Raw genomic sequence first — 24,823 nt, forward strand, 5'->3', positions numbered from 1 at the left:
TACAAAATTCTGCTAAATTCCTTAACCTTGTGAAAAGCTACACTACACAGTGCCTTGGTCTGCAAAGAACCTGACACAAGACACCAAGAGGAGATGCATCTTCAAAACTTGGCAAGAAAAACTGCAAGAGTGTTACTGTGACATGCCAAGGAAAGACAGAATTAAATGTACATAGGAGTCTGTGTAGTGGATATAGCCCAGAATTCAATATGGAAGTTCTGCCCTGGCATTCACATATTAGGAGCTTAATTGCTGTTTCACCCATCTACGCTCAGTTTAGAAATTGGTGGGAAGGAAAAGAGAAGCAAATGGAAAGTCACTTAGGCCAGGCAGAGTGCAAAGCAGATAATTTAAAAGGCCTTTTAAAATAAAATAAATGATGGTGGAGAAGTTTACCACCAGCACCTACTGGATATACCAAATGGTAAAATTTATTACTTCAAGCTGTTGTGACTCATCCAAAGCCCTTCTCATTCAGTTTTAAAACTGAGCAGAACATCTAATCTCAATTCTATCAGATTTTTCTATGCGTTTTCTTTGTTACACTTCAATTGAAAACCAAATGTTATTGCCAACACTCTTCCAGCTCCAGTAAGCACAGAAAAATCCAAACCCACAAGCAGGAGCTATGTTTAATCAGACAGTTCAGGCACCAAAGCCTGGGAACCACTGGATTCATTGACACTTTTTTCCCACTGACACACACCATCACAGCAGGGCATGGAAATGACACAAACAAACACCACCATTGTCAGCATTCAGACAAACAGCATGTCCCCACTCAGCCCCTTTTGTCATTGTCATCAGCATGATGATTGCTATCCTCAAAGCTGCACAAATTTTATTTTCATGAACATAAACTAATGTTTTGAGCTGACATGACATTTAGTCACCTCTGCCAGCATTCTGCAGCCAACACCTGCAGCAGCCAGCTAAGCACAGAGCACACAGGTAGTAGTGTTTGTGGAAGAACTACAATGACCTTGCTTCACTGAACACCCAGACTACAGAGTCATCTTCAATGTGGTCCATGAAGGAATCATCACCAGACCATTTGACTCAGCCTGGCATAAAGCAGGAGCCAACAGCTCAGCTCCAGTTGTGGTCCTAAATGTCCCCAAACAACTCTGAACTCTCCCCTTCATTTGCCTTTTCAGTCTGTCCCTGGAAAGCTAAATGAGAGCACAGCTTGGTGGGCGGCAGGGAGGTTTACACTTCTATCCAGCTCCTACAGACACCAGTCTCCCTCTCCCTCCCCTTTAACAGTATCACTTTGGCATCATTTTTCAAGGAAGAATGTCCAAAACTACAAAGGAAATTAAAAACCCATGTAGTCATAATTTGATGTGTAGGAGTAGTTGTTTGGTGTCTCACTGCACTGGGCAGGCTCAAAAATCAGATAAAAGAGGAGTTGGAACTACAAAGCAGTCAAGTGAAATCTGACAGGAGGGCAGCTGAACAAGTACCAATGAATCACCAACTATGAAGTTTCACAAAGCAATTGAAGTACTTCAAAGTCACAGGAAAGGCTCAATTCTCAGAAGCCATGCAAAATAAAGCCAGCCACAGGAGAGTTACAAAATGCTGTGTGTGCTATAAAGGCCCACTCCCCATCCCAGCTCCTACCCCACACGATTCACTAACGCTGATTTCGTGGTAACCACCACTTATGCAGCTTCCTCACAAATAAAAATTATTTATGGTGCTTTTAAAAGAGCTTAAATAATGCTCTGAGAGAGCAAATACAAGAGTTTATGTCACTGCCATCTATCCACAAGAGCTTCAGACACTTTAAGCTAATGAATCAGTTAGATTGATCAGTGGTCTGTGAATGGATTTAAGCAACTAGGCTGTTTCTGAGATTCACTTTCCTTGTTGAGAAGGACAAGAGGTTAAACAGCCCATGCTTTTATCAGGCTGCATAAAGCCATAATATCATTTGATGTGAAACAGAGATCCTTTTATAGTCACTGAAACAACCATCAGGATGGAAGTTTCCCCCATAAGTAGTAAACTCCAAATACACAAGCTGAAGACTAAACCACTCATCTGATAGAGAAAGAACCATATTTTTCCATCTTCTCCTTAGTGGTTGTTATGGTGGAAATTGGAGGGCCAGGGAGAAGAGAGAAGATAAGTCTGTCCATTTTCTGTACCTTCATCAAAAGTGTGGGAAAACCTTCTGGAATCTTTTTCTCAAGGGGGCTGACAACTGTGGCTCTTTACACCAGCACATGTGAACCCAGAGAACTCTTGTGCAGCTGGTCACAAACACTTTCACAGACACCTTGCACAAACACCTGTGATTCAACAGCATTGTCAATTATTTACATGTGCCAGGAAATCAATCCCAGTCTTTTCCTTCTCCGTTTACCTTCCTACAGCCACCAACCTTAATTCCCAGTAACACCATCCTACCTCTTGCTTCTGTTTCCCCCACCTAAGATGAAAACTGCCATGGAATCTAAGATGTTTCTCAGATCTCTCCTGGGAAAATATCTGTGCAGCAGCACTAGGATACCTGACTGTGCTTGGAAGGAATAATAATTCTTTTTATGAGGGGCACATTGTCTTAAATGTGGACTCTGAAAGTACAGGAGTTTCTCTGCTGTTTGTCACTGCTGTGTCCCAGCTCCAGGAGGCTGAAGTGTTCTGCTACTGAGTGCACCCAACAGATGTTCATTGCTGATACTCTGGTAATCTCAGCCAGTTTTCTTCTAGACATACCAGTGTCACTATCTTCTCCTTTTTTACTCTCTTCCTACAGACTTGTGCTTTGAGTTTATAAAGTATCATCACTGAGAAGCAAAACAAAAGTCAGCTTTCCAAAAAGGCAGGCAAGATTTCTGACTTTCTCAAGTCTCTAACAATGCACCTCGTTTACACTGCTGCTGATGTTACAGAATCACAGAATCATTAGGGTTGGAAGAGACCTCTGGAGATGACCCAGTCCAATCCCCTGCCAAGTTAGGGTCACTTGGCATTCACAATCTTAACCATGGTATTTCCTCATGGATCAATTTTGTATCACATCTTGTGGTGAGCAGAGCTGCAAATTCCTCATCCTTGCTTTGCAATTCTTCAGATATGTCAGGTACCCCACAACACCACCAAACCCCTAAGGTACTGCCTTAGGCTTCCCAAGTTAAAACACATTGTTACTCACCTTTTTGCCCTCAGTGCTCTCCCCAGTGACGTAGGACAGTTTCCGACGCACGTAGAAGAGCATGTCATCCTGCCGGGGGGCCCACTTCTCCATGAAATAGGTTGAGAACATCCAAGTCCAGAACACAATACGGTCATCTTTGAAACACCCTAGGAGGCACAGAAAAGGGGATATGAGAGTTGTGAATGAGGGTCTCACTTTTGTTGTACTTAACACACCAGAACTATAGTTATAAGTTCTTCTGTGGTGCACATGATAGAGAAAGATTTTAAAATTACAAAATTCAGGGAGGTAGAAAGAAAGTTAGGCTTAGTAGGCCCTGGGAAATGTTCGGCCTTGTATTTGCTAGATCATGTGAAACTGCACCTGTGTACTCAGTATACGATAAATGATATAATTGTTAGATGCGGTTAGAGATAATTATTGTTTAAAGAATCATGGGAAACTGTGTTAGAGGTTTGAGGGGATCACGAGAAATTCATGCTTGGATGAAATCAGTGTATACAACAGAATAATGTAAGTTTAATAATTAATATGTAAGGACAGAATATAAAACATGTTTGGTCTGAAAGCATGTTGGAGTCAGATTTGGGTTTGTGTCCCCTGACACCCAGAGCTCTCAATGAAAGCCCCTGCATATAACCATTCCATGATTGTGTTCCTGAATGCTAACACACAGACCCAGTGCTGCCACTTGGCCTGAGCCCACAGGCTACCCTAGGACATTGTCAAGCCCATTCCAGCAACCAATCTGCCCCTCTGCCCCACAGGCAGGACACAAGGTCAGGGCCCAGGAGCAGCCCCTGGCGTGTGGCATTCACATTCTCTGAAAAATCCCTTCACCCAGGGCTTTTCTCCTGGCAAGCTGAGATGCCTCAGAGAAAAAGGAAAACAACTTTTATCTCATTTGCTTCTCCTCTGTTTTGCTCCTTTGGAATGTGTTTGAAGACTTGCATTGGATTCTGGTGTGAGTTGTTTTCACTCTTTGGCCAATCGGTGCCAGTCTGTGTCAAGACTCTGGAGAGAGTCATGAGTTTTCATTATCAGCTTTTTAGCATTCAGTAAGTATCCTTTCTATATTCTTTAGTATAATATAGTATAGTATTCTTTAATATATTATAGTATCATAAAATAATAAATTAGCCTTCTGAGAACATGGAGTCAGATTCACCATTCCTTCCTTCATCGAGCCCCCCACAAATACAATACCTGGCTCTGCCTGTGCTGTGAAGAAGTGCAGGGCCAATGCCCTGAGGGAGAACACATCAAAGCCACACTCAAGCACTTTCAAAGACATGTGGTGACAGTACATGCTCCAGGTTATGACCTGAAGCCACAAGGTGCCTACAGTTCTTATGGGATCGTGGGGATTACAGCCAGTCCTTCAGGAACTACTGATGCCTTCCTTAACCAATACACAGAAACAAGAATGTACCTGGGACTGTAATTCACCCTCTCTCTGACAAAGGAACAAAATCCAACTCAAGGAAATGATGAGCTCACAAGTCTTGAATCCCAATTACACAAAAAAAAGTGGCAGGAGAAGGACAAAAATGGGAAGAGGAAGATGCCACGAAGTCTCACACAAGGAGATGAATGACATCAGCATCAGCAATAGCACTGCAGTTGGCCTCTCCCCAAGAAAAGGAGGCACAGCAGAGGTGACATCTCATTTTGTGAAACTCTTCAAAGCTCTTAGCTGTAATAAAACAGTCAAGGGAGCTGCACCTCTTGTATTGTTAAAGATAAGAAGAGAATGCAGTCCTGTGCCTGGTGATAGGGGAGCTGATTACCACTCTATGGAGTGACTGCATCCCCTCCCCAAAGCCCCAAGGCTGTTATAACCAAGCTGTTTTAAACATGTGAGGAGAGAAACTCTAAAAGAAATACAAATTATATTGCTGGCAAACAACAAAAACCTGAACTAGATAGTGGGGATAATGTATGGTTGTTATGTACAAGATAGCAAGACAGGTGGAGGTGTATGTACAACCCCTCCTCCAGAACATCTACCCTTCACAGGACATCCTCAGCACATTTTCCTGCTTCACCCCATGTGCAGTATTTGCCAGACAAATCTGTCTTCCAATCTTTAATTACTGGGGTGGGCAGGAGATTAGACTTTCAAAATTTTAGGAGGTAGATGTATGACTGAAAGAAAAAGATTAAGTGTCTCCAAACTAAATAAAAAAGCAATATTGAAACCACAATAAAAATCCACTGACGGATTACAGAATATGTTAATCAACATCAAGCAGGACAGTATTTGAAAATATGCATATAGCTAATTAAAAAAAAAATGGAAAGGCTGAGGGAGAACAGAAAAAGGCCAAGGTAGTTAGTTCCCAGTGCAGGCTAATTCCGGGCCACACCGCAATTACTTTATTTGCATGACTGCAGTGAAGTAGTTTCAATTACTTATGGCAGCATGGAACATAATGTGCACTCCTGAATAAAATCTGCACTAAATACTTGAGTCCTTAAGGACTATCCATTTTTTTCCAGTGGACAAATGGAATCAAGTGCTGGAGAGATTAAATACAGGATCCTGGGCATCTTCATCACAGGAATGCCTCCTTAGGGCACAGGACTGTGTAAAGCAAATAGTTACACCTAAGAGCATGCAAGAGTGGAGTCCAGTGTGTTCAGACTCACAAAACCACTCTGAATTATCACTGGCCTGTACATTCACACAGGAATATCAAGAAGAGGAAAGGAATTCTTCAGGTTTAAGGCTAAACCTCACTGACACAAGGCCAAATGTCTCTAAATGAGCCACTGACACACATGCAGGCTGGAAATCCAAAGCTGATTCCTAAGCATCCAAGCCACGAAGTTGAGGAGCAGCACCCTCAGCTGGAATAGTGAAGGCAAAAATCCCTGCAGCTGAGACAAAGCTCAGCTTGGTTAAGAAAGTTCCTGTGGTACCTGTGACAGCTGAGGACACCATGACCCAGTCCCATCTCTATATTTAGCAAAGAGCAGAAAATGGCACACATTTATAGTGACTAACTAATAGCCTCAAAGAAACTCAAAATCTCGTGGGGTTAGAGTGCCTGAATTCTCAACCTCAATTAGATAGGGAAGGAGGAGGAAAGAGGATTGCCCTGAGTTCCTCTGAAGTTCTAAGAAAGACAAAGGAAAAGCTAAAAAATGAATGTACATTCTGTAAGAACCACCTCTGAAAGTGCTCTAGTGTTCAGAAATACTTTGCTTTGGTTTGCTCCATAAACAAAGTAAGTCTAGGCAAGGCACTCCTAGATTTATAATGCAAAATTAAATTATCTAAATCCAGCATTATAACAAAGGGTTTATTGATCACTTCTAGGTTCTTACAGTATGTGCAAAACTCTGAGAAACTGTCCATGAGCTGCTGACACCATCAGGTGTGTTTTAGGCTATAAACCACAGGAATTTACTATGCTCAAATAGATATTTGGGGTGGTTATAGCATATTTATTTAGCATATACATTTCTGGGTGGTTATACCCTGCAGGAGAACAGAACTGGGTAGAATACCAGGACTCTGTGTGTGCTTTTACCCTTGCTGGGGAACACAGAACAAAGAGATTCCACAGATTCAACCTTAGTCTAAACAGAAAACCTGGGGAGAAAAGTGCTGCAGCACTGAACCTATTTCAGCACTGCAGCACAATGCAGGGGAAAAACCCTGGAAACCTTTAGAGCTACATTGGATCACTGGCAATTTCAACCCCACCTGCAGCTGATGAGATGTAAAACTCCTTTCCTTGCTTCAGAGATGCTTGCAGATTCTGCTGTAATTAAAACCAGCCTAAGGATGCTGTGACTGTTGTGACTGCAGTGGCTAAAGGACTCGTCTTGAAGCCAAGAAGAGCCAAACCACAGCAAAACAGCTTTTTTTTCAATTCTAGTAGAAGCAGCAAGGATGTGCAACAGCACACAAGAAGAAATAGCCTTTAAAAGCTACTACTAAATTGCATTACCTTGCAAAGGAGACAAAACATTTTTATTTGTAACCAGAACTTAAAAATTGAGAGGGAGAAAATCTTTTACAATTTAAAAGCCTGAAACTGTCAGATCCAGTATGTCCACTCAGAAATGCCTTTCACTATTCCATCCCCACATTACAGTAATTTTGGTCGTTTACAGCTTCTCACTAGAAGCCTTCCAGCTTTGCCAAGAAGAAAATTGTAAACGTCTATAGTTGAGAGCATGAAGTCAGCTTCCTGAAAATGCTCCTCCCCTAGCAAATCCCACTTCTAAAGGAATAAAATGGAATTAAGAGTTCAGACTATAAATCTTAATAAACCCAAAGTAGGTTATATAATTATGAGACGTTTGTCATGAACAAATCCTAACTACAACAATTACTGTAATTATACATTTACATGTATTTTATCCTCATTAGAAGCAAAATTTATGCCAACTGCTATGCAATAAATGTCTTTCTTCTTACCTATTAGGTTTTTATACTGAGCATTCATTTCAGGGAATTGACTTCATATCCACATAGAAAATAATGAATTTATTTTTTTAATGCCTTCCAAAAAATCATTGGATAAAAGGAAGTGTCAGGTTATTATTTTGCTTCAAAAGAATAGAATAAAAGACTTTTCATTCAGTGGATAGTAATTTTTTTCAGCATGTACCACTCAGAGCTTAGAAGAACAATAATTTCAGCTAGACAAGGTTTCTTGTTATGCTTTTATTCCTTTAGTCTGCCAGGAGATTCTCCTCACTGTGAAACATTATAAAACTCATTTCATCCAACACTGCCACAGTGATCATTCTGTAAAATAACTATCCTTAGATGTTTAGGAGTTAATTAAACACTAATGAAGATCTTTACAACCCCAGTATGGTGACGAAATGAGAGTTCTAAGCAACTCACGCTGTACTTAATTTTCTTTCTGAGTTTAGCCAAGTATTTTGCAAGGACAATGTAAGAAGTGCTTCACATATATTAAAGCTACCTTTGATGGTATAAGGTTGCAATTATGCAATTATAAAATAAGAATGGATGTTCCCTCTCTAGAGACAGTTGCCAGCTAACCAGATCATCAGAAATCTGAAGTTCAGGCTTCTTCCCAAGACTACATACAGGGACACCACTTAATCCCTTCAGCTTGACCTTACAAAAGCAGGACTTCAGTGAACTTCCAAAGTTCAGTGGCAAGCAATAGCTGGAAGGCAGGTGATACAGAAGGAAAACATTTTACTGGCAGAACTTTGGCTAAAAAAGGAAGGCATCAGGGTAACAGCAGCAACAGGGTCAAGACAGATGTCACAGATACAACTCTCCTCCTTAGCCTTGTGAGAAATGATGCTCACTTCTAAAATTTCAAAGGTTTATTAAACCTTAACAAAAATACAACAAAGGACTGAATAAGGAAAAATTACAGTGCCAGGAGTCTCCGTGACCAGCAGCCATGTGCTCTTCCGCAAAATGGATTCTCTGCCTTTTATTCCCTGAGGCCCTCCCAGAGTTTTGTCAGTCAGCTCCTCCTCCGCCATCCATCAGTGGAGATCACTTTGTTACATCTCAATTGGAGTTCAGATGTTGTTATGCCATACCTCTTAATAATAAGGTGACCCTCCCCAAATGTCCTGACTACCAAGGCAATTACAAAGGCAGTGAAAAGATATATTACAATAATATGAAAAATGTGTATTTTATGATTGGCTTTTTGCAAATATTAAAATGAACATTATATGTGTTATGTTAGAAAGTTATGCTGTATTCATTCTCTTAAGTAGTGTGTTAAATATAGTTTTAGGTTATAACAATGTTAAAATAGAAACTATGCTATGTAGGATACTTTTTTTCTAAAGAAAGGACTCATACCAAGATAGCAGCCACAGGACACCTAAATCTTTCAGAGAAAAAGAATTTATTGCCCTCTTATCAGAAGAAACAAACTTCTTCCCACCTCGCTCAGCCCAGAAGACACCTTTAGGATTAACAGGAAGAAGCTGACACTGACCAGACAGAATCCTGTGTTTGAATGGAATTTATGCATCATGTATGAGGTGTATGAATATGCAACAGGCTATTGCTTTTAAGGGTGAATCCTCTGTTAACACGTGTCCTTTTCTGGGCTTATTTTGCCCAGAAAGAGGTACCTGGACATCCATAACTCTTTGTTTCTATTGTCTCACATTGTCCCAATTATTATTACTGTAATTATATTGCTATTTTTACAACCATTCTATTTTCATTAAACTTTTTAAAATTTTAGAAACAAGTGATTGGCGTTTTTCACATATAACATCACTATATATCTACAAAACTTCTCTTAACATATACCTAATATTCATCTCTTAATTGTGAGAGCCAACCATCACATTATTCATCCATAACACCCTAAAGTAAACTGCTGTATTGCACTAAATAGTTATTTAGACAGAGTTCTTACATTAAACTATTCTACCCCACCAAGTGTGGCATGCACACACCCATATATTCCACACATCCATATGCACCATATATTCCAGGTATCTAAATAGACATAACTCTAACTAGGTGTAACTACATACCATCCTGACTTCTAAAGCATGTTTTTAAAGAGGTTACCATAATTATTCTATTTAGAAATTGATCACTAGAGAAGTATTTCCTGTATCTCATCCATCTGGTGGTGTCTTTTGAGCTGCTTTGCTTTTTCCATTTCAATAATGCTTTTACCAAACTCAACAAAATTGGTCTTGCTATCCTACACCAATCTCTGAAACCTACAATCTGTTTCCCAACCTTTTCCTGCAGCTCCTACTGTTTTAACCTCCCCCCCTCCAGAAACTGCCTCTTCTGCATTAATCTACCCAGAATTAAAGCCAGAACACAGCAAGATTAATGAATATAATACCACGAAGTCCTTTTAGGAACTGGTCATTCCTGCTGTGCCTAAGAGCACAGACAGCCCTGCCAGCCAAAGTTACAAACACTCAATGCATGTCTCATGTATTTAAGGACTTTGCTCGGCCCCAGGGGTATTTATAGACTTTGGAATGGGGGGAGCAGGGCTCAGGGCAAAGAGAATCCTCAAACACAACTACCAATTCTACAATTTGCAGGAAAAGTTTAGGAAAAGGAAGGTCTCAGCTGGTTTTCAAAAGAAAATACAGTGTTTTGGGATAAAAAAAAAGGTGTAAGAGATGGCTCTAGCTCACCTAGGAAAGGGCTTAAGGAAGAAAAAAGCAGCCAGAAGAGGTTCTGGCCTTGCAAATCTGCCCAGCTGGAGAACACAAAGTAGAACGCAAAGCAGGGATTGCAGGGCTTAACAACTCATCACCTGAAGGGTCTTTTTCAACATTTATTTTAGGGCCCAAAAGTTTAATTACTTCCTCAGCAACAAAGGGGAGTTGGAGGGGGTGCAAGGGGTGTGAGGCACAACAATTCTGCACACTGAAATCATCAGAGAAAGGAGTCTAATCAGGAGATAAAACAGTGAGAGCAGCCAGACAGCTCTAACCATAGCACCTGCCCATTCTGAAGGAACTCCTTCACATATTTAGACACTGAATTAAAAAGAAATGTTCACAAATGATCCAGATTGTACAGAAGTCATCAAAGTTCAAGCCAAAAAACCACCAGAAGAGGGTTGTTTGCCCCCAACACCAGCTCTTTAACTTTTTTGGTTTGAGTAAGTCACTCAGCAGCCCTGCCTGACTATTCCACATGTCAGGATAAGGCAATATTGTCATCCTGCCACAGAGACAGAGCAGTTAAATAAATAAATACCTTCCAAATATTTCACTTGTACTTAATGAGAAACATGCTTTAAGCCATTCTTTTTCAAAAATGCTCTCTGATATGTAGATTACTCTAGCATAACCAGTGATGAGCCAAAGAGCATCCATGGAAACACAGGAAAGATACCAAGGAGCTATTTAGACACCAATTATCAATATAAGTGTCATCAAGTGTCTAGAGTGTCCTGACAGGACACCACAGAACTGCAGTTTAACCTCTTGCTACACCATCCCCCTGCCAGCACTTTGATCTGCCTTGGTTCATTAAACAGTGACACAAAGAGCTTATTTTTCCTGTCTCTTAAGAGTTTCTTGGGATTAACACTGGGGTATTATCCTGCAGCACAATGAAGTTTAGTGATCAAAGTTATATATCCACTAACTCCACAGAGTTACTAAAAGATCAGCACACAAATACCACAAAGTAGCTAAATTCAGATAATCCAAAACTGCATAGCATGAAATTAAAGAAGAAATATTTCAAATTCCCTCTGTATTACATCTCATAGAGAAACACTGCTACTGGGCATCATCTCCTTGGACACACCTAGACTTTCACAGCCTACAATTGTTTGTGACCATGAAACCCACAGCTTTTATCATACAGGAGCTGGTTTAGCTTGGTTTGGGAGTTTTTTAGGGGCTTGGGGGTTTGTTGAGATATTGGGGCACAAGACAGATGATGGACTTTGGACCTGGTTAGCTTAAGAGGTTTGATAACAGGTTTCTCTTGGCAAGAGCAAACAGAACTTTGAGGACTGAAAGAAGATTCAATCAGACTGGTTTACCAGAACAGTAAAATTTCATTAAACTCTGCAAGCAAGAGATGTTGTAATACGCATAAGTTTGTGTATGTGATTTTAATCTAATCATTGCAGCAAACATTACCAGCCTTCCTAAAACAGTGTATAAGCATTGGTAGTCCACAGTAAATTCAGATTCTGATCACCCAATCAGTCTTGCCCACCTGTCTTCATTATCAACAGGGGTTTTCTTTCCTACCAATTTCCAACTTTAGGCAGTGGTTTTATTCACAGAGAGGCATCGTGAGCAATTACTGCCTACACACTGTATTCACACCATCTTCACAAATATCTTGTGGCACACAGGACCTGGAGCATCCCTTGCCAGGCTGACAAGTCCTACCCCACTAGTGAAATATCCTCTGTTCAAAAGTCATCCCCATAGCATCTCTACTGCCCTTCTCTGAACCTTTCAAGTCTACAATATTAAAAATGACCCAATGCCACAGAATCTTGCTGCACTTTTGCCTGCACTGAACACAGGAACAATTACAGCTGCTGAAATAGGTAATACCAGCTTGCTCTGTGAAGATGATGTTTGCTAATCAGCTAAACCCAGGGGCAGAGTTTCTTATGCAACAAGTTTTGGGGTACAAACATGCCTTTCCACAAAACTATTTCCTCTTTTTCCCTGCTCTTCATACCTCATTGCAGAGCTGTAGCACAACGTGAAAAATGTGTATTTTATGATTGGCTTTTCGCAAATATTAAAATGAATATTATATGTGTTGTGTTAGAAAGTTATGCTGTATTAATTTTTTAAGTAGTGTGTTAAATATAGTTTAAGGTAATACCATAATGTTAAAACAGAAACTATGCTATGTAAGATACTCTATTTAAAGAGAGGAACGAGGTACTCACAGCGAGATAGCAGCCACAGGACACCTAAATCTTTCGGAGAAAAAGAATTTATTGCTCCCTTATCAGAAGAAACGAACTTCGTCCTGCCTTGCTCAGCCCTGAAGATGCTGTCTTCAGGATGTAGAGGAAGAAGCTGACACAGACACAATCCTTTGTTTGAATGGAATTTATGTATCATGTATGAACTGTATGAATATCCAATGGGCTATTGTTTTTAAGGGTTAATCCTCTGTTAATGTGTGTCCTTTTTGGGGCTTTTTTTGCCCAGAAAAGGGTATCTGGACTGTCCATAATTCTTTGTTTTTATTGTCTCATATTGTCCTAATTGTCCAAATTTTTATTACTCTAATTATATTGCTAGTTTTACAACCATTTTATTACTATTAAACTTTCAAAATTTTAAAAACAAGTGATTGGCGTTTTTCACACACAATTAAAAGGAAAAAGCCTTATGCACAGGCAGAAGACTCAAATGCACAGTGCAGATTTCAAATGTGCTTCTGCACAAATGGACACATTGCCAGCCTAGAGGAGGGAATATTAGAGCTTTCACAACCACGTGTGAAACTGCACAGCTTTGCATTAAGAAAATTCATCCCAGAGCTCCTCACTTTTAATACATCTTTATCAACAATACCTCACACAGCAAAGTTGAAATATTTCATGTGCTTTAATTTTCCAAGATTAAATTTCTAAAAACCCACTGCATCAACAACGGAAACAATCCCACCCACCTGAGGAATGCTCTTAGCACTGAAGAGCAATCGACCAACACAAGTTTCTCACTTGCCTCCCTTGCCCTTAAGATCTTGTACAGATGTTTCTCAATCCAAACAATTCTTTTCTGCTATTTTTTTTAAACTGAATTTCACCCAAGAGAGAAGGGATTCACAGAAGTAAACTTGAGTGTGGCTTTAGGCACATCTGCAATGCACAACCAAAGGAGAACAATAAACAACACAAAGGGGTTCTGTTAAGGACCAAATTGGTTTTTCTGTGGTGAATTGAGCACCTCCTTAAATAGAATACAGCTAAAGGCCAGTAGGACAACTCCCACAGAGAGCTGTTACCTTAGGTGAGAAGGTACACCAGAGTTTACAAGCATTCTCTCAGCTTTGGGGTGTTATTTTGGTTTTGGGGTTTTTCTACCTATTTCCTTACCAAACTAAGATTTTCTGCCCAGTACTCATCTCACCATTCTAGATATCAATAGCATATCATATCTACATCCCCAACTGCTTTCTAAAGTACTTGTGGTCACTTAGAAAACTACAGCTTCTGGAACACTTTTAATTCCACTTTCTGAACTTCACCTATAATCTGCCACTTTGATTACATTTACCATGTTTGTTTTCCCTTTGTTTTCCCCATGCAGAGGGGCACAGGATGACCTTGTGGAAGTCCAGCACAAGTTCATGGATTATTTAAGTTGAAGACACATGAAGAGAACAACTCAGCTGATCCTGCAACTCAAGCTAAGGTTGACACCACAGCCATGCAGTGTCACATATTACAGCACTGGAATGCGCTTGATGCTGGCCACCAAAATGCAAAGGACACAAATTTTTGTGTAGTCTTTTGAAATTCCACTAAAAGTGACAAAGTATAACTGAACATGACTGAGGTTAAACACTAATCACGAAGTCTAGCTGGGGTTTCAGAGCTTCCTCAAATTTGGACCCTTTGATTCCTCACATCCTGGGGGGAAAAAAAAAAAAAAATCAGTCTTGCTTATTTGTCACTGCATTTTATGCAAGCAGTGAGGATACTGAAGGGAAATAAGTGCTCACTTGCACAAAAGCATCAAGAAATCTCAGAGTTTGAACTCTGGGCATTGCAGTTTTCTACTTTATTCTTTATTCTCCTTGGGATGGTTTCTGTGTTACTCAGAAGTGGAAGGTGGGAGAGAGATTACTTTCTTTCATCCATTATTTGTTTCATTTCTCCATTTCCATTTTCACCAGCACTTCTTCCACCGCAGGAAATTGCTTCATAGCACCATTGCTGAGAAGACAAACACAATCTCCTCTAGAAAAAAGATTTGTAAAATGTATTCCTAAAGTTCATACATCTTCCTGCAAGTCTCTTCTTTACTATTATATCATATCCTGAGGAAACCATAATTTCAGTTAATACTCAAAGCCTGCATAATTTAGAAGCATGAACTACTGCGCACTGTCTACAGATTTCCACTTCCAAAAAGCAGAATTGAAATGGAACCATAATAACATGAGAAATATTTTCCAACAAGAGTAACCCTAGAAGATAAATCTAGAGAAAAAAATCATCAAATATGACAGGTCAGTATGAAACACCAAATAAAGACAGCATTTTACAGTTTACTTTGAGTGCTAATCCTAGCAAGGGTGAACACACTTGAAGGGATATGGTTACCTGCTACTGAACTGCAGTGCACAGCAATAATAAATCCACTCTCATCCAACAGTTGTCAGCTCCTTTGCTGTACCTCAGCCTCTCAAAGCATGTGATAGTTCAGTTCCCTGGAAATGGCACCAAAACTTCCAAACTATGTGCAATCCCCAAAGGACTCCAGCATCCCTTAAATCTACAGATTTAATTTACTCATGAGGGAAGCACCAGAGGAATCACCTTGTCATGCCTTTTCTAGAAACTGCAGAGAAGCTGCTGTGCTTCAGAGCTGGCCTAACTGGGGATTTATTGCAGGTGTACACATTCTCCTTCAGCAGAGGAAACCCCACGGGATGCAGCCACTAAATCCAGTGAAAGAGGGACAAATGGTTACACATTTCCTACTGCTGCTTTCAGGATTACCCAGCAACAGCCCCAAACTTTCCAAGACTTAGATCCAACCTGGAAAGGTCACTTGCAACTTAAGAAGTGTGCTGGCCCTGCTGGAGTGCAGAAACTTGTCTATAATAGCACAAATATGTGTTTTCACTGCTAAAATACACTATTTTTGTTCTCTGCCAAAGCAACCCCCCTGATGCTGCTTCTGTAAATTTATGACATCCAAGGTCCCCATTTTCACACTTAATAAACACCACTGTCAAAGCCCTATCTGAGAGACTACTGTGGTAAGTTGGGTAAAACCAGCAAATTGTATTTTAAAAGTATTCCAGCCTTACAAAACTACCAAGACTGTGGCTGTTACTGATAATTTCGTGTATGTCCCTCCCTCCCAGAACCTTATCTTTGCCCAGGCTGCAGCTTGCTGTCAAGGCAGAAGGAAGGAGCAGCTATCACACAGCAGCTGGCAGAGAAGCAGAGTTATTTCCTGGCCATACTTGCTATCACAGACTGGCATTTCCCAAATTCAGTTTCTCTTCTGGTTGGAAACATCAGCAGCATCTTTCTGAGTGAGCACTTGGCAACCTTACAGTGGAAGCCATAATTCTCACTTACCTTCTACACCACAAACCCACTCACTTCTAGAAGCTGACAACCAACACTTTCACCTATCTTGCAGCCAAGATTTAAAAAAAACTTGTTTGACATTGCCATCTCTAGCTGGGTGCCCAACCTGATATGCACACATAAGACAACCAGTCTAAAGAAGGATGTATTTCTCAAAAAAAAAAAAAAAAAAAACCACTTAAAAACCCACTTAGGGTTGTTCAGGGTTGGGTTGTCCAACAAACTGAGTGTCTTTGCCAGTGCCTGGATATTTCAGCTATTTAGGCAGCACTCCCTTTAGCATTGATATTACTGTTAATGCAGGTTTCTAAGACAACAAATACAGCTGATCAGATAGAAATAACAGTGAACTGCCTGCCCACTAACCTCCACCCCAGTGAAATCTCCTCTTATGGCAAATGCAGGCCACTCTCTTTAAACAAATCACAGTCATGCATGGAAGAAAAATGTTTCCTCTAACAGCTGCTCAATTTGCTGTGAAACCATCAAATTGTCAAGGAAGCACAGCCAGGCTGGAAATCATCAATGTCCTCATCAGCATCCCGGGTTTGTACGCTGCAGACTGTCAAGAACTTGGGACAGTTCTTGACAGTCCCAAGTAAAGCACAATAATTTCATTTAGTCCACAACCAAACAACTGGAAACAAGGAAAAAACTGGCTCTCTGTGGAAATGGTCATTACTGGGAGAGGGGAGGGAGAGGGAATTTTATTAACTGATGTGACATACTACCTTCAGTCAGACAAAACTCAAAAACTGCCCTAAAGCCAGCACCCTGCTCCTTAAGGGAGAGCAACCACTGCAAAGCTGCTGCTCTATTTCATAAACACAGGTTTAGTCTTGCATTAATATTTCAGCTATTGAAAACATGCCATCCCTTTCCATTGGTAACCAGCATCACTGCTCCAGTTCCTCATCCAAAGGGGAGACTTGCCCAGCTGCAAATCCCTACAGACCTGGATTTGTTCATGGGGGTATTGCAGCAACCTGGCCAAGGGAACAGAATCCTGACTAAAGAGTTAAGAGACTTTGAAGCTTTTTGCCTCCAACTACAACATGTCTATTGTTCAGCTCTGCTTCTTCCACCCTCCTTCCCCTCCCACCCACTACACCATCCTCAACAGGCACTCTTCTCCAGGCTAAAAAGAGCTACAAAAGTGGCTTATAAACAACCAGAGAAAGTCACAACCTTTATCTCCTGAGAAATCACTTCTCCTGTCTCATGACACTGACAAGGTCTCAGGCGGGAACATGTGAGCTGAAGAAGAAAAGTCTTCCTTAGAAAATTCCACACACAAGCACCACAAGGTCTTTTACTGCCTCTGCCCACCACTGGGCTTGCAAACATCCTCCCCTGAGATTTTGATTACACAGTTTATTGCCTTTTGATGTTGCAACTACTTTTTCAGAAGTAAAGAATATAAGTCTTAACATTCTTCTACTCAATCATTACAGCACTGAAGCACAGATCCTGCATTTGAAGAGACACACCAAGGCTTTAGATATAACCACTGTAACTCCAAATTCTCCCTATCCTTTCATTTTCTGTAAATTTCAGGAAATGCCCTCAACCTCAGGTTTCACAGATAGCGACAAGCAAGTACAAGGCAAGCATTACATTTTTGCTTGCTGCATTCTTCACAGCATTTTGCTGAAGAAACATTTGTGATTCCATTCAAAGTTTCTTACCAGAAAAGGAGACAGAGGAAGGATGTCTATGTGTCTACACTTGATTTTCCCCTTTTGACCCATTCAGGACAATATAGGCTAAAAAATTCCAACCTGGAGTTTTCTTCATTTCTGGCAGTTGTAGAAAATAATTCAAATTGGAAGGGAACTCAGAGAATTCAAGTTTTGCTGCAAAAAAATCACAGACAACTCCATGTATATGTTTCTTGTTAATAAAGCAGAATTTGTTATTTCCAGGCCAGGTGGAGCTCCTGGCCATGTCACAGGAGGGAAGAGAAGACAGCACAGTCTCCAGGAACAGGACACTGAGTGCAACTCTGCTGGCACCAGCTACAGCAGCCTCAGAGCAAAACATCAGAGTGAGCTGCAACACAGCAAGTCTAAATTCTTAGTCTATTTCTTTTGAAGATATCTAGAAATGTTATTTTAGAAATTAATTCAAGACAGCAAGATTGTAAAGGTGGCAACAAATTACTTGGGATCTCACACTTTGCCTGCCTTTCCACTTTTCCATTTGAAACTCACAACCACATTTTCCCTATTGGCTTCTAAGAGCAACTGGATGCTACTCAAGTGTAGAACAAGTGCAAAAGAATCATTGTTCCATTCAAAAACACTTCTGTTGTGTCACAGGATTAATGCATCCTATTAAATACACACACACATATGACCACTCAGATATCTATCACCAAATGAGTTAGACTGACAGCTGTTGAACAGAAGAAAGGGAAAAATCTCATCATTCTATCCTGGTCATTTTTAAAGCACCTAATGCAAACATTTAAATTGTTGTTCCTTGGAAAGAAAAGCCACTGATGAAGAACAATCCGGAATGAATCTGAAGAGTCAGAGCAAAGAACTCAGCATAATGTAATCTATGATTTTAATTTCAAAGATCAAAGAGGACAAAATCAGTTTCCCTTTAATCATGTAAAACATGGGCTACTAACAATTGAAATGATGCTTTGAGTAGAGTTTAGTCACCCTTGTTATGAAAAACAAGGGTCATCTGTTCAGACCTTCATTATTTAGGCAGAATTAAACTACTCATTAGAAACAAACAAGATACCTCAACATTCCTACAAAGTATATAAAAAGCTGGATCATCATGATTCAGAAAGACACCTGGGTTTACAGAGCTTTATCTCCAGGTTGTACTGCCATGAACGTGCTGCTTTCCTTCTGAGAGGATGAGATCAGGCCATCACCAAGCAGGAGTGACCCCCTGAGGCAATAAACTCATCCCAAGATTGATTATTTCACTCATACTGAACACCCTGTGTGTTATTTTATTATTTTATATTACAGAGCACTGAGTTTTATGGAAATTTGAAACCCACCTCTCCAGGTCCTTTAAGGCAGGTAAGTAAACAAATCCCTTATGGGCAATGTAACACTGCTGGACATCCAACATCTCCTGGATCTGCTCTCCAACAACACAGGAGAATAAATTTCCATTGGAATCCTTCACAGCTCTTAGCAGAATGTTATAAATCCATTTCAAAACACTTCCCTCATTTTGTTTCAACATCTCCAGGCAATCAAATCAAGCTCTTCATAGTGCAAAGACAGCCAAAGCTTCACTGGCATTTTAATCCATTTCTCAAGTTCCTGCTGACCACACCAAGCCTTACAAGGTAGGACCAAGAACTCCCAACACACTTCTGCCCTTTATCCAAGCTTGAGTTAAGACATGCAAACAGAGTTTGGAGCTACAACTCCCTATGTTACTGCCAGACACAGAAAATCAGAAATAATCTACCTTACACCTCCATGTGCTCAAAGGAAACCCCACCTCAGTGCTCACCCAAATTCCTACAGAACACCTGACACGATCCAGCACCAACAGATTGATAAAAATGGGAGCAACACCTGTAACAATATTACTGACACTTGAAATCACTCTGGGTGTGGTGGCAGGGCCATTCCTGCCATGGGAGCTCATGAAAAGCTGGGTCACTGTTGAGCCACAAAGATTTTCAACACAAACAGCAAAGCCAGGGGCAGCCTCAGCCTGACTCACCGAGCACATCTTGCCCAAAAAGGAGGAACAAAAAGCCCAATGATGTCATTTTCCACAGGGAAACACTGCACAGTTCAAGAGATCAGGCCACCTCAGATGCACTTCTGCACATCCAGCACACTGCTGCACCTGGAAACAACCCAGAATACCTCAAATATGGAAGGACTGATGATTGCCTGGCATCTGCTCTGCCTTCTGAGATAAGAAAGAAAATTATGCAAAAAAAAATACTCTGAAACACCAAATGCAGCCTCAATACCAGCAATACTGTTTCCTCACTGCTGTGGCAGGACAGATTCCAAAATGAACTTCTCTTCACATCACATCACCTGCCTGCAAAATACACATTCACCTAAAGGGACTTAACTTGTGGCCCCTAAGGAAATATGTCTGGGGAACCCCCAGAGGAGGAAGATAAAGAATATTACTGTTTTCAGGGTTCAATTTCTGCATAGCACTAGCACTGTCTATCCTAGAGACCAGGTAAACCAAAACAACAAAATCTTCAGTTTTAAAGCCTTGAGATTGCAGAAAACCCTAAAAATCTTCACATAAATAATATAATTCACATAATATAATTTGTGCCTATAATTTGTACCTTAAACAGTAAGAATTTGGGGAAAAAATTCTTTAGGAGTGTTGGTGCATCTGATTAACTTCAGCCAACAGAGCTAGTGCTGCAGTGAGCCCAGGTGACCACAACTCCACAGCAGCAGCAGGATGCTGTATCTGCTGCTCCTGTATCCTCACTGCATTTTATTTCCTGCACAGAGAAAGGCAATCAAAATCCTCTTTATGATCACACACCCCAAAAAAAGAGCAATCTTGCTTCCCTGAAATTCACCCTGCTTAACCCAAGGGACTGGGTTAACAAACAGCTTGTTTCACATATTTTTGAAGGCTCTCTGTAAGAAGCAGCTTCACTATTCAGTGGGCTGCTGACACCATGAATTGATTTTGTACAGACTTTCTCTTTCCATTTTATTGTTCACTTCCAGGTAATACTCTAAAACATCAGTGAGCTGCTACCTGATCCTACTGAGACAGTTCACAGGGATAAGCAGATGCAACAATCATCAGTCACTGTTTAACTGCAGGGGTTTGGTTTTCCAGAAATGCAGCTGGACATGAAACACTGAATTCAGCTATTGACACTGTGTATTTCAGCTATTTCAGGTATCGACATTGTATATTTCAGCTACTGAAAAGCCTTCATCCTCTGAGCTTTCTCTGTTGATCAGCACCCTGAGCACTAACACATAGAGGGGAGACCAGCACACTTCATTCTTCAAGAAATTCCAGTTTTCATTCCTTGGAAAGAATCCAAACAGATGGAATGCTAAATCTTTAAAAGATCCATCCTGAACCTTATAGGACAAGATGTGTCCTAATCCCTCAGACAAACCTCCCATCCATCTTAAATTCCAAAACAGAACTCAGACTTCCAAATGGATTTAAAATTTACTAAAGATTTAGAGCACACTAACAGGACAACAAAACTAAGCAGTTAATGTTGATAGAGCTAAAGTATTACATAAATATTTATCTAAAAAGATGTCTTATTTATATAAAAAGGAGGAAATGGAACAAAAAAAAGGGGAGGGAACAAAAAAAAAGGGGAGGGACCAAAACAAAGGGGAGGGAACCAAAAAAAAGGGGAGGGAACCAAAAAAAAAAAAGGGAGGGAACCAAAAAAAAAAAAAAGGGGAGGGAACAAAAAAAAAGGGGAGATCCAACAACTTCTGCTAGCATCCACAAATGAACAGCAGCACGCCATGCTTTAGACACTTAGCTGCTCATTTTGGTAAGGCAACAATGTTCTGGAAGGTATTTTGTGGGATTTTTTTTTTTTTTTTGGGTGGCGGTGTTGGATTTTTTCCTGGTTTTTAGAAAAATCTTGCCTCTCTACTTCAGCATCTCCAGTCTGAGTTTGATAATTTGAACATGTACACTCCCAAGAAGGGCATGAAAAATCCCATAAGGTTTCATCTCTGTTAAAATGAAAGAACAAACTAATAATCCAACTGTTATAGAAAGATGTGCAAGCTGTAATAAAAGAGAATTTGGTATATTATCCATGTGGCATGGAGTATCTGTCACCCTCCAGACAGAAGCCAGCCTTCAGCAGCCACATGACAAATCCCTGAATACACCAGTGAGTGATGGAAACCTGACAGGTTATTAGTGACAGCAGCATGAACAAGGTTCTAAGGAACAATCAGAACAGAATTTTAAATGAATCCCCTTTAAAAGACAAAACCAACCAAACAAAAAAATAAAACCTCACAGAAATAGGGATTAACCCTGGAGAGCTGCAGCCATAGAGTTTAGCCCCAGGTTGCTGTTCTGCATGGCCTGATCCTACAGGGAATTCCTAAACTTGATCACAGAAGTGACAGGATGGGATCCCAGGACACAAAACCCTTGGACAAGCAGAAATGCATTCCCATCCCCTGGACAAAGCCACTGGATCCAGGAGTTTGCTCCACCTGTGGTTTCTCCCACACCACCCCATCCAAGCACTCATACACACCAAATGTCCTCTTTATCGGATTGCAGAAATGTTTTCCAGACATTTTTCAATGCCAGGCAAAAGAATTAAAAAAAAAAAGGCAAATCAGTTTTATAATAATCTATCTTTCTTTCACACTGGAATTTCTTTGCTATTTGCTCATCTTTATCCAACTACAAATCTCAGGTTCAATACCGCAGGGTATTTACCTAAGGGTAAACTGGTTGAATCACTTTGATTTCAAAGTATCTACTTTGACTCTGATTTAAATAATCTGTTCTGATCTTGCATTGTATTTGCACTTTCTAGAACTCTTCCTAAAAAGAAATACAGATTCCTCTTGGTTGAATGTTGTGGGGGGGTATTTTTGGTTTTTACTGATAAGGAAGCTACTCTATAAGCACCCTTTTATCTTACTATTTGTAAGTTTCTTACAATAGTATCTTCTTTTTCTCCTCAGTATTTGACTATGCATTTTTTAGTGAACATTTCATACTCATTAGCTGCAAAACATTTTATAAATAGGGCAAAAGAGATTGTGTAAATAATAGGGTAAAAGTAATAAAAAATGTCTTTTTAGGGTGAAATCAAGTTGTTCTAAATAAAACACACTCATTGGTGAATTTTGGTTGTATACATGCCTCAAGTTTTGTTAGGACAGATGTGATTTTCATTGACAGATCGAAAGAAGAAAAAGCTTTGCAGCTTTTGTAGTTTCTCACCTTTGACTCCACAACTCCCAGAACCACAAATGCAGAATGTTTTGTGTCTGCTGGAAAGTGACTCCTGTCAAACCAGTTCTGTGCTGCAGTGAATCCTCTGCAGGCACTTCCACCTACTCTGTGGATACACTTTCTTCAAAGTTACAGACACAATTACATCCTTCTTGAATATTATAATTTAATTAAAAGTTACTACACTATGAAAAAAGTAAGGCCTGAATATTTCAAATCCAAATTAATTCTCCTTTTAATTTTTCATTTTAACCTCTTTTTGTTTCCCAAAGAAAAATTTTCCCCTGTTCTTCATCCTTTTCCCCGCACTATTTCCACCACAGGGACCAGCATTTACTGTGTGCCACCTCACCTTCCCTTCTCTCAGGAAGGATAAAGAATTCTTTCCAGGTCTTACTCATCATGAATCACACTACAGTTTTCTCTCACATGATGAGCCCTGAGGTTTGTGCACTGCTGCACAAACAAGCCCAGGCAACCTGTGGCTCTGAGGATGAGCATTCCTGCTTCTGCTGCCCCGTGCCAAGCACACTCTGCTCTGCTCCAGTCCCAGAACATCCACAGGAAAGCAAGCACCAGGAATTCTTCATGGCAGGGAACACCACTGGGCCTCTCTGCTGGCACCTGGAACAGGTTCCTGTTGCACACATCAGTTTTCAGCTCCTTGTAAAGCCCCATGTGCTGCACTCACCTCCTTTTCAGGCTCTAGGACTTCTCCATTTTTCACCCACTGCATGTCCTCATTACAGATTAGCCACAGTTCAAGAGATTGTTCAGATCTACCCATTTATTTTTTCTTACTCATCCCAAATTCCATAATAAAGTCACACTCCACCCAAACCCACTCTCCTACTCCAAAAGCAGGGCAAATTGTCACTGAATGAAAGGAAATTAAGTATCTGGAAATGTTACACATTAGTATCAGGAACCACCAAAATTAAAACACTCCCCAGTTCAGGGATTTGGCCAAAAGGAAACTTTAGACCCTTAAAAAGTTAAAAAAAACCCTTTAGAGTGAGGAGTGTGTCTCCTGCAGCCTGGCTGAGGACACACACAGCACATCTGCCATTCCCTCAGGAGGAGAAGTGTTTTGCCACAGAAGTGTTGCAACCAGCAGCATTTCAGAGGGGCCTCAGTGCACAACAAACACCAGAGCTGTCCAACTGGGTGACACCAACAGCCAGCCAAGAGTTCCTGGAGAGACATCACCCTTCCCAGCTTGGTAAATAATGACATGAGTCATTATTTTGAAGTGCTACATTTTGTACATAAACAGGACATGACAGAAAATCCCATCACATGAGGGGATTTACCTTCCTGAACAAAGCTTGTCCAAATGTTTATGTGACATTCTTGAAACAAAGCAATTCCTCTCACAAAACCTCAGTGTCAGCAAAATGGCAATTTCCTCCTCCTTGGACTCACTTCTAGAAAATACAGAAAAGGAGACAGAATGGGACCCAGTGAGTCCCATTTTATTGTTGAGGGATTAGCAGCACTCAGGGAAAAGCCACTGTTGGGAGTCTTTGCCAGCTGATTTGAAGGGAACTGAAAACAACAGGTTTCACCTGCTGATACAGCTCAGAAGGACATGGGCACCACAAAAAACCCCAGCACAAATATAAAACCAGCTTGTGGGTGTGCAGCTCCCAAAGCCCCACAGGTGATGTGCCACGCAGGCACAAAAGGCAGATAGAATCTGTGTGCTAACCACCTGAACCCAGACAGGACTGTGACTGCTTCCATGCCTTCTGAACTTGAGGAAAATCCTTCACATCTGCTGTGCTGCCAGAGCCCAGCACAGCCCAGAGCAGCCCAGGCTATTCCAGCTGTGCCTTGCAACAGCTTTCAAAAATACAGGGCAGGTATGCAGAAGTTTAAACCACTTGGGTTCACCCACAGTTTCTCC

The 24,823-nt window shown here is 40.6% G+C and overlaps 1 protein-coding gene and 1 long non-coding RNA gene across 4 annotated transcripts in view; both read right to left on the reverse strand.

Moving 5' to 3' along the window:
* The window catches only part of KIAA0930 (KIAA0930 ortholog), a 53,341-nt gene that overhangs the window by 25,964 nt on the left and 2,554 nt on the right, over positions 1 to 24,823 (reverse strand). For all 3 annotated transcript variants that reach the window (XM_064736644.1, XM_064736635.1, XM_064736625.1), the window contains exon 2: positions 3,167 to 3,315. In XM_064736644.1, coding sequence (XP_064592714.1) covers positions 3,167 to 3,277 — 111 coding nt within the window. In that variant the 5' untranslated portion in view covers positions 3,278 to 3,315. The remainder of the gene's footprint in view (positions 1 to 3,166; positions 3,316 to 24,823) is intronic.
* On the reverse strand, positions 13,091 to 24,341 carry LOC135460043 (uncharacterized). Its single transcript, XR_010443147.1, has 4 exons — positions 24,228 to 24,341; positions 15,172 to 15,293; positions 14,352 to 14,565; positions 13,091 to 14,259 (listed from the first exon to the last, which is right to left on the reverse strand). It is a non-coding gene; the product is annotated as an uncharacterized LOC135460043 (long non-coding RNA).

The sequence above is a fragment of the Zonotrichia leucophrys genome, chromosome 1A (genome assembly GCF_028769735.1).
Source record: "Zonotrichia leucophrys gambelii isolate GWCS_2022_RI chromosome 1A, RI_Zleu_2.0, whole genome shotgun sequence".
Lineage (NCBI taxonomy): Eukaryota > Metazoa > Chordata > Aves > Passeriformes > Passerellidae > Zonotrichia > Zonotrichia leucophrys.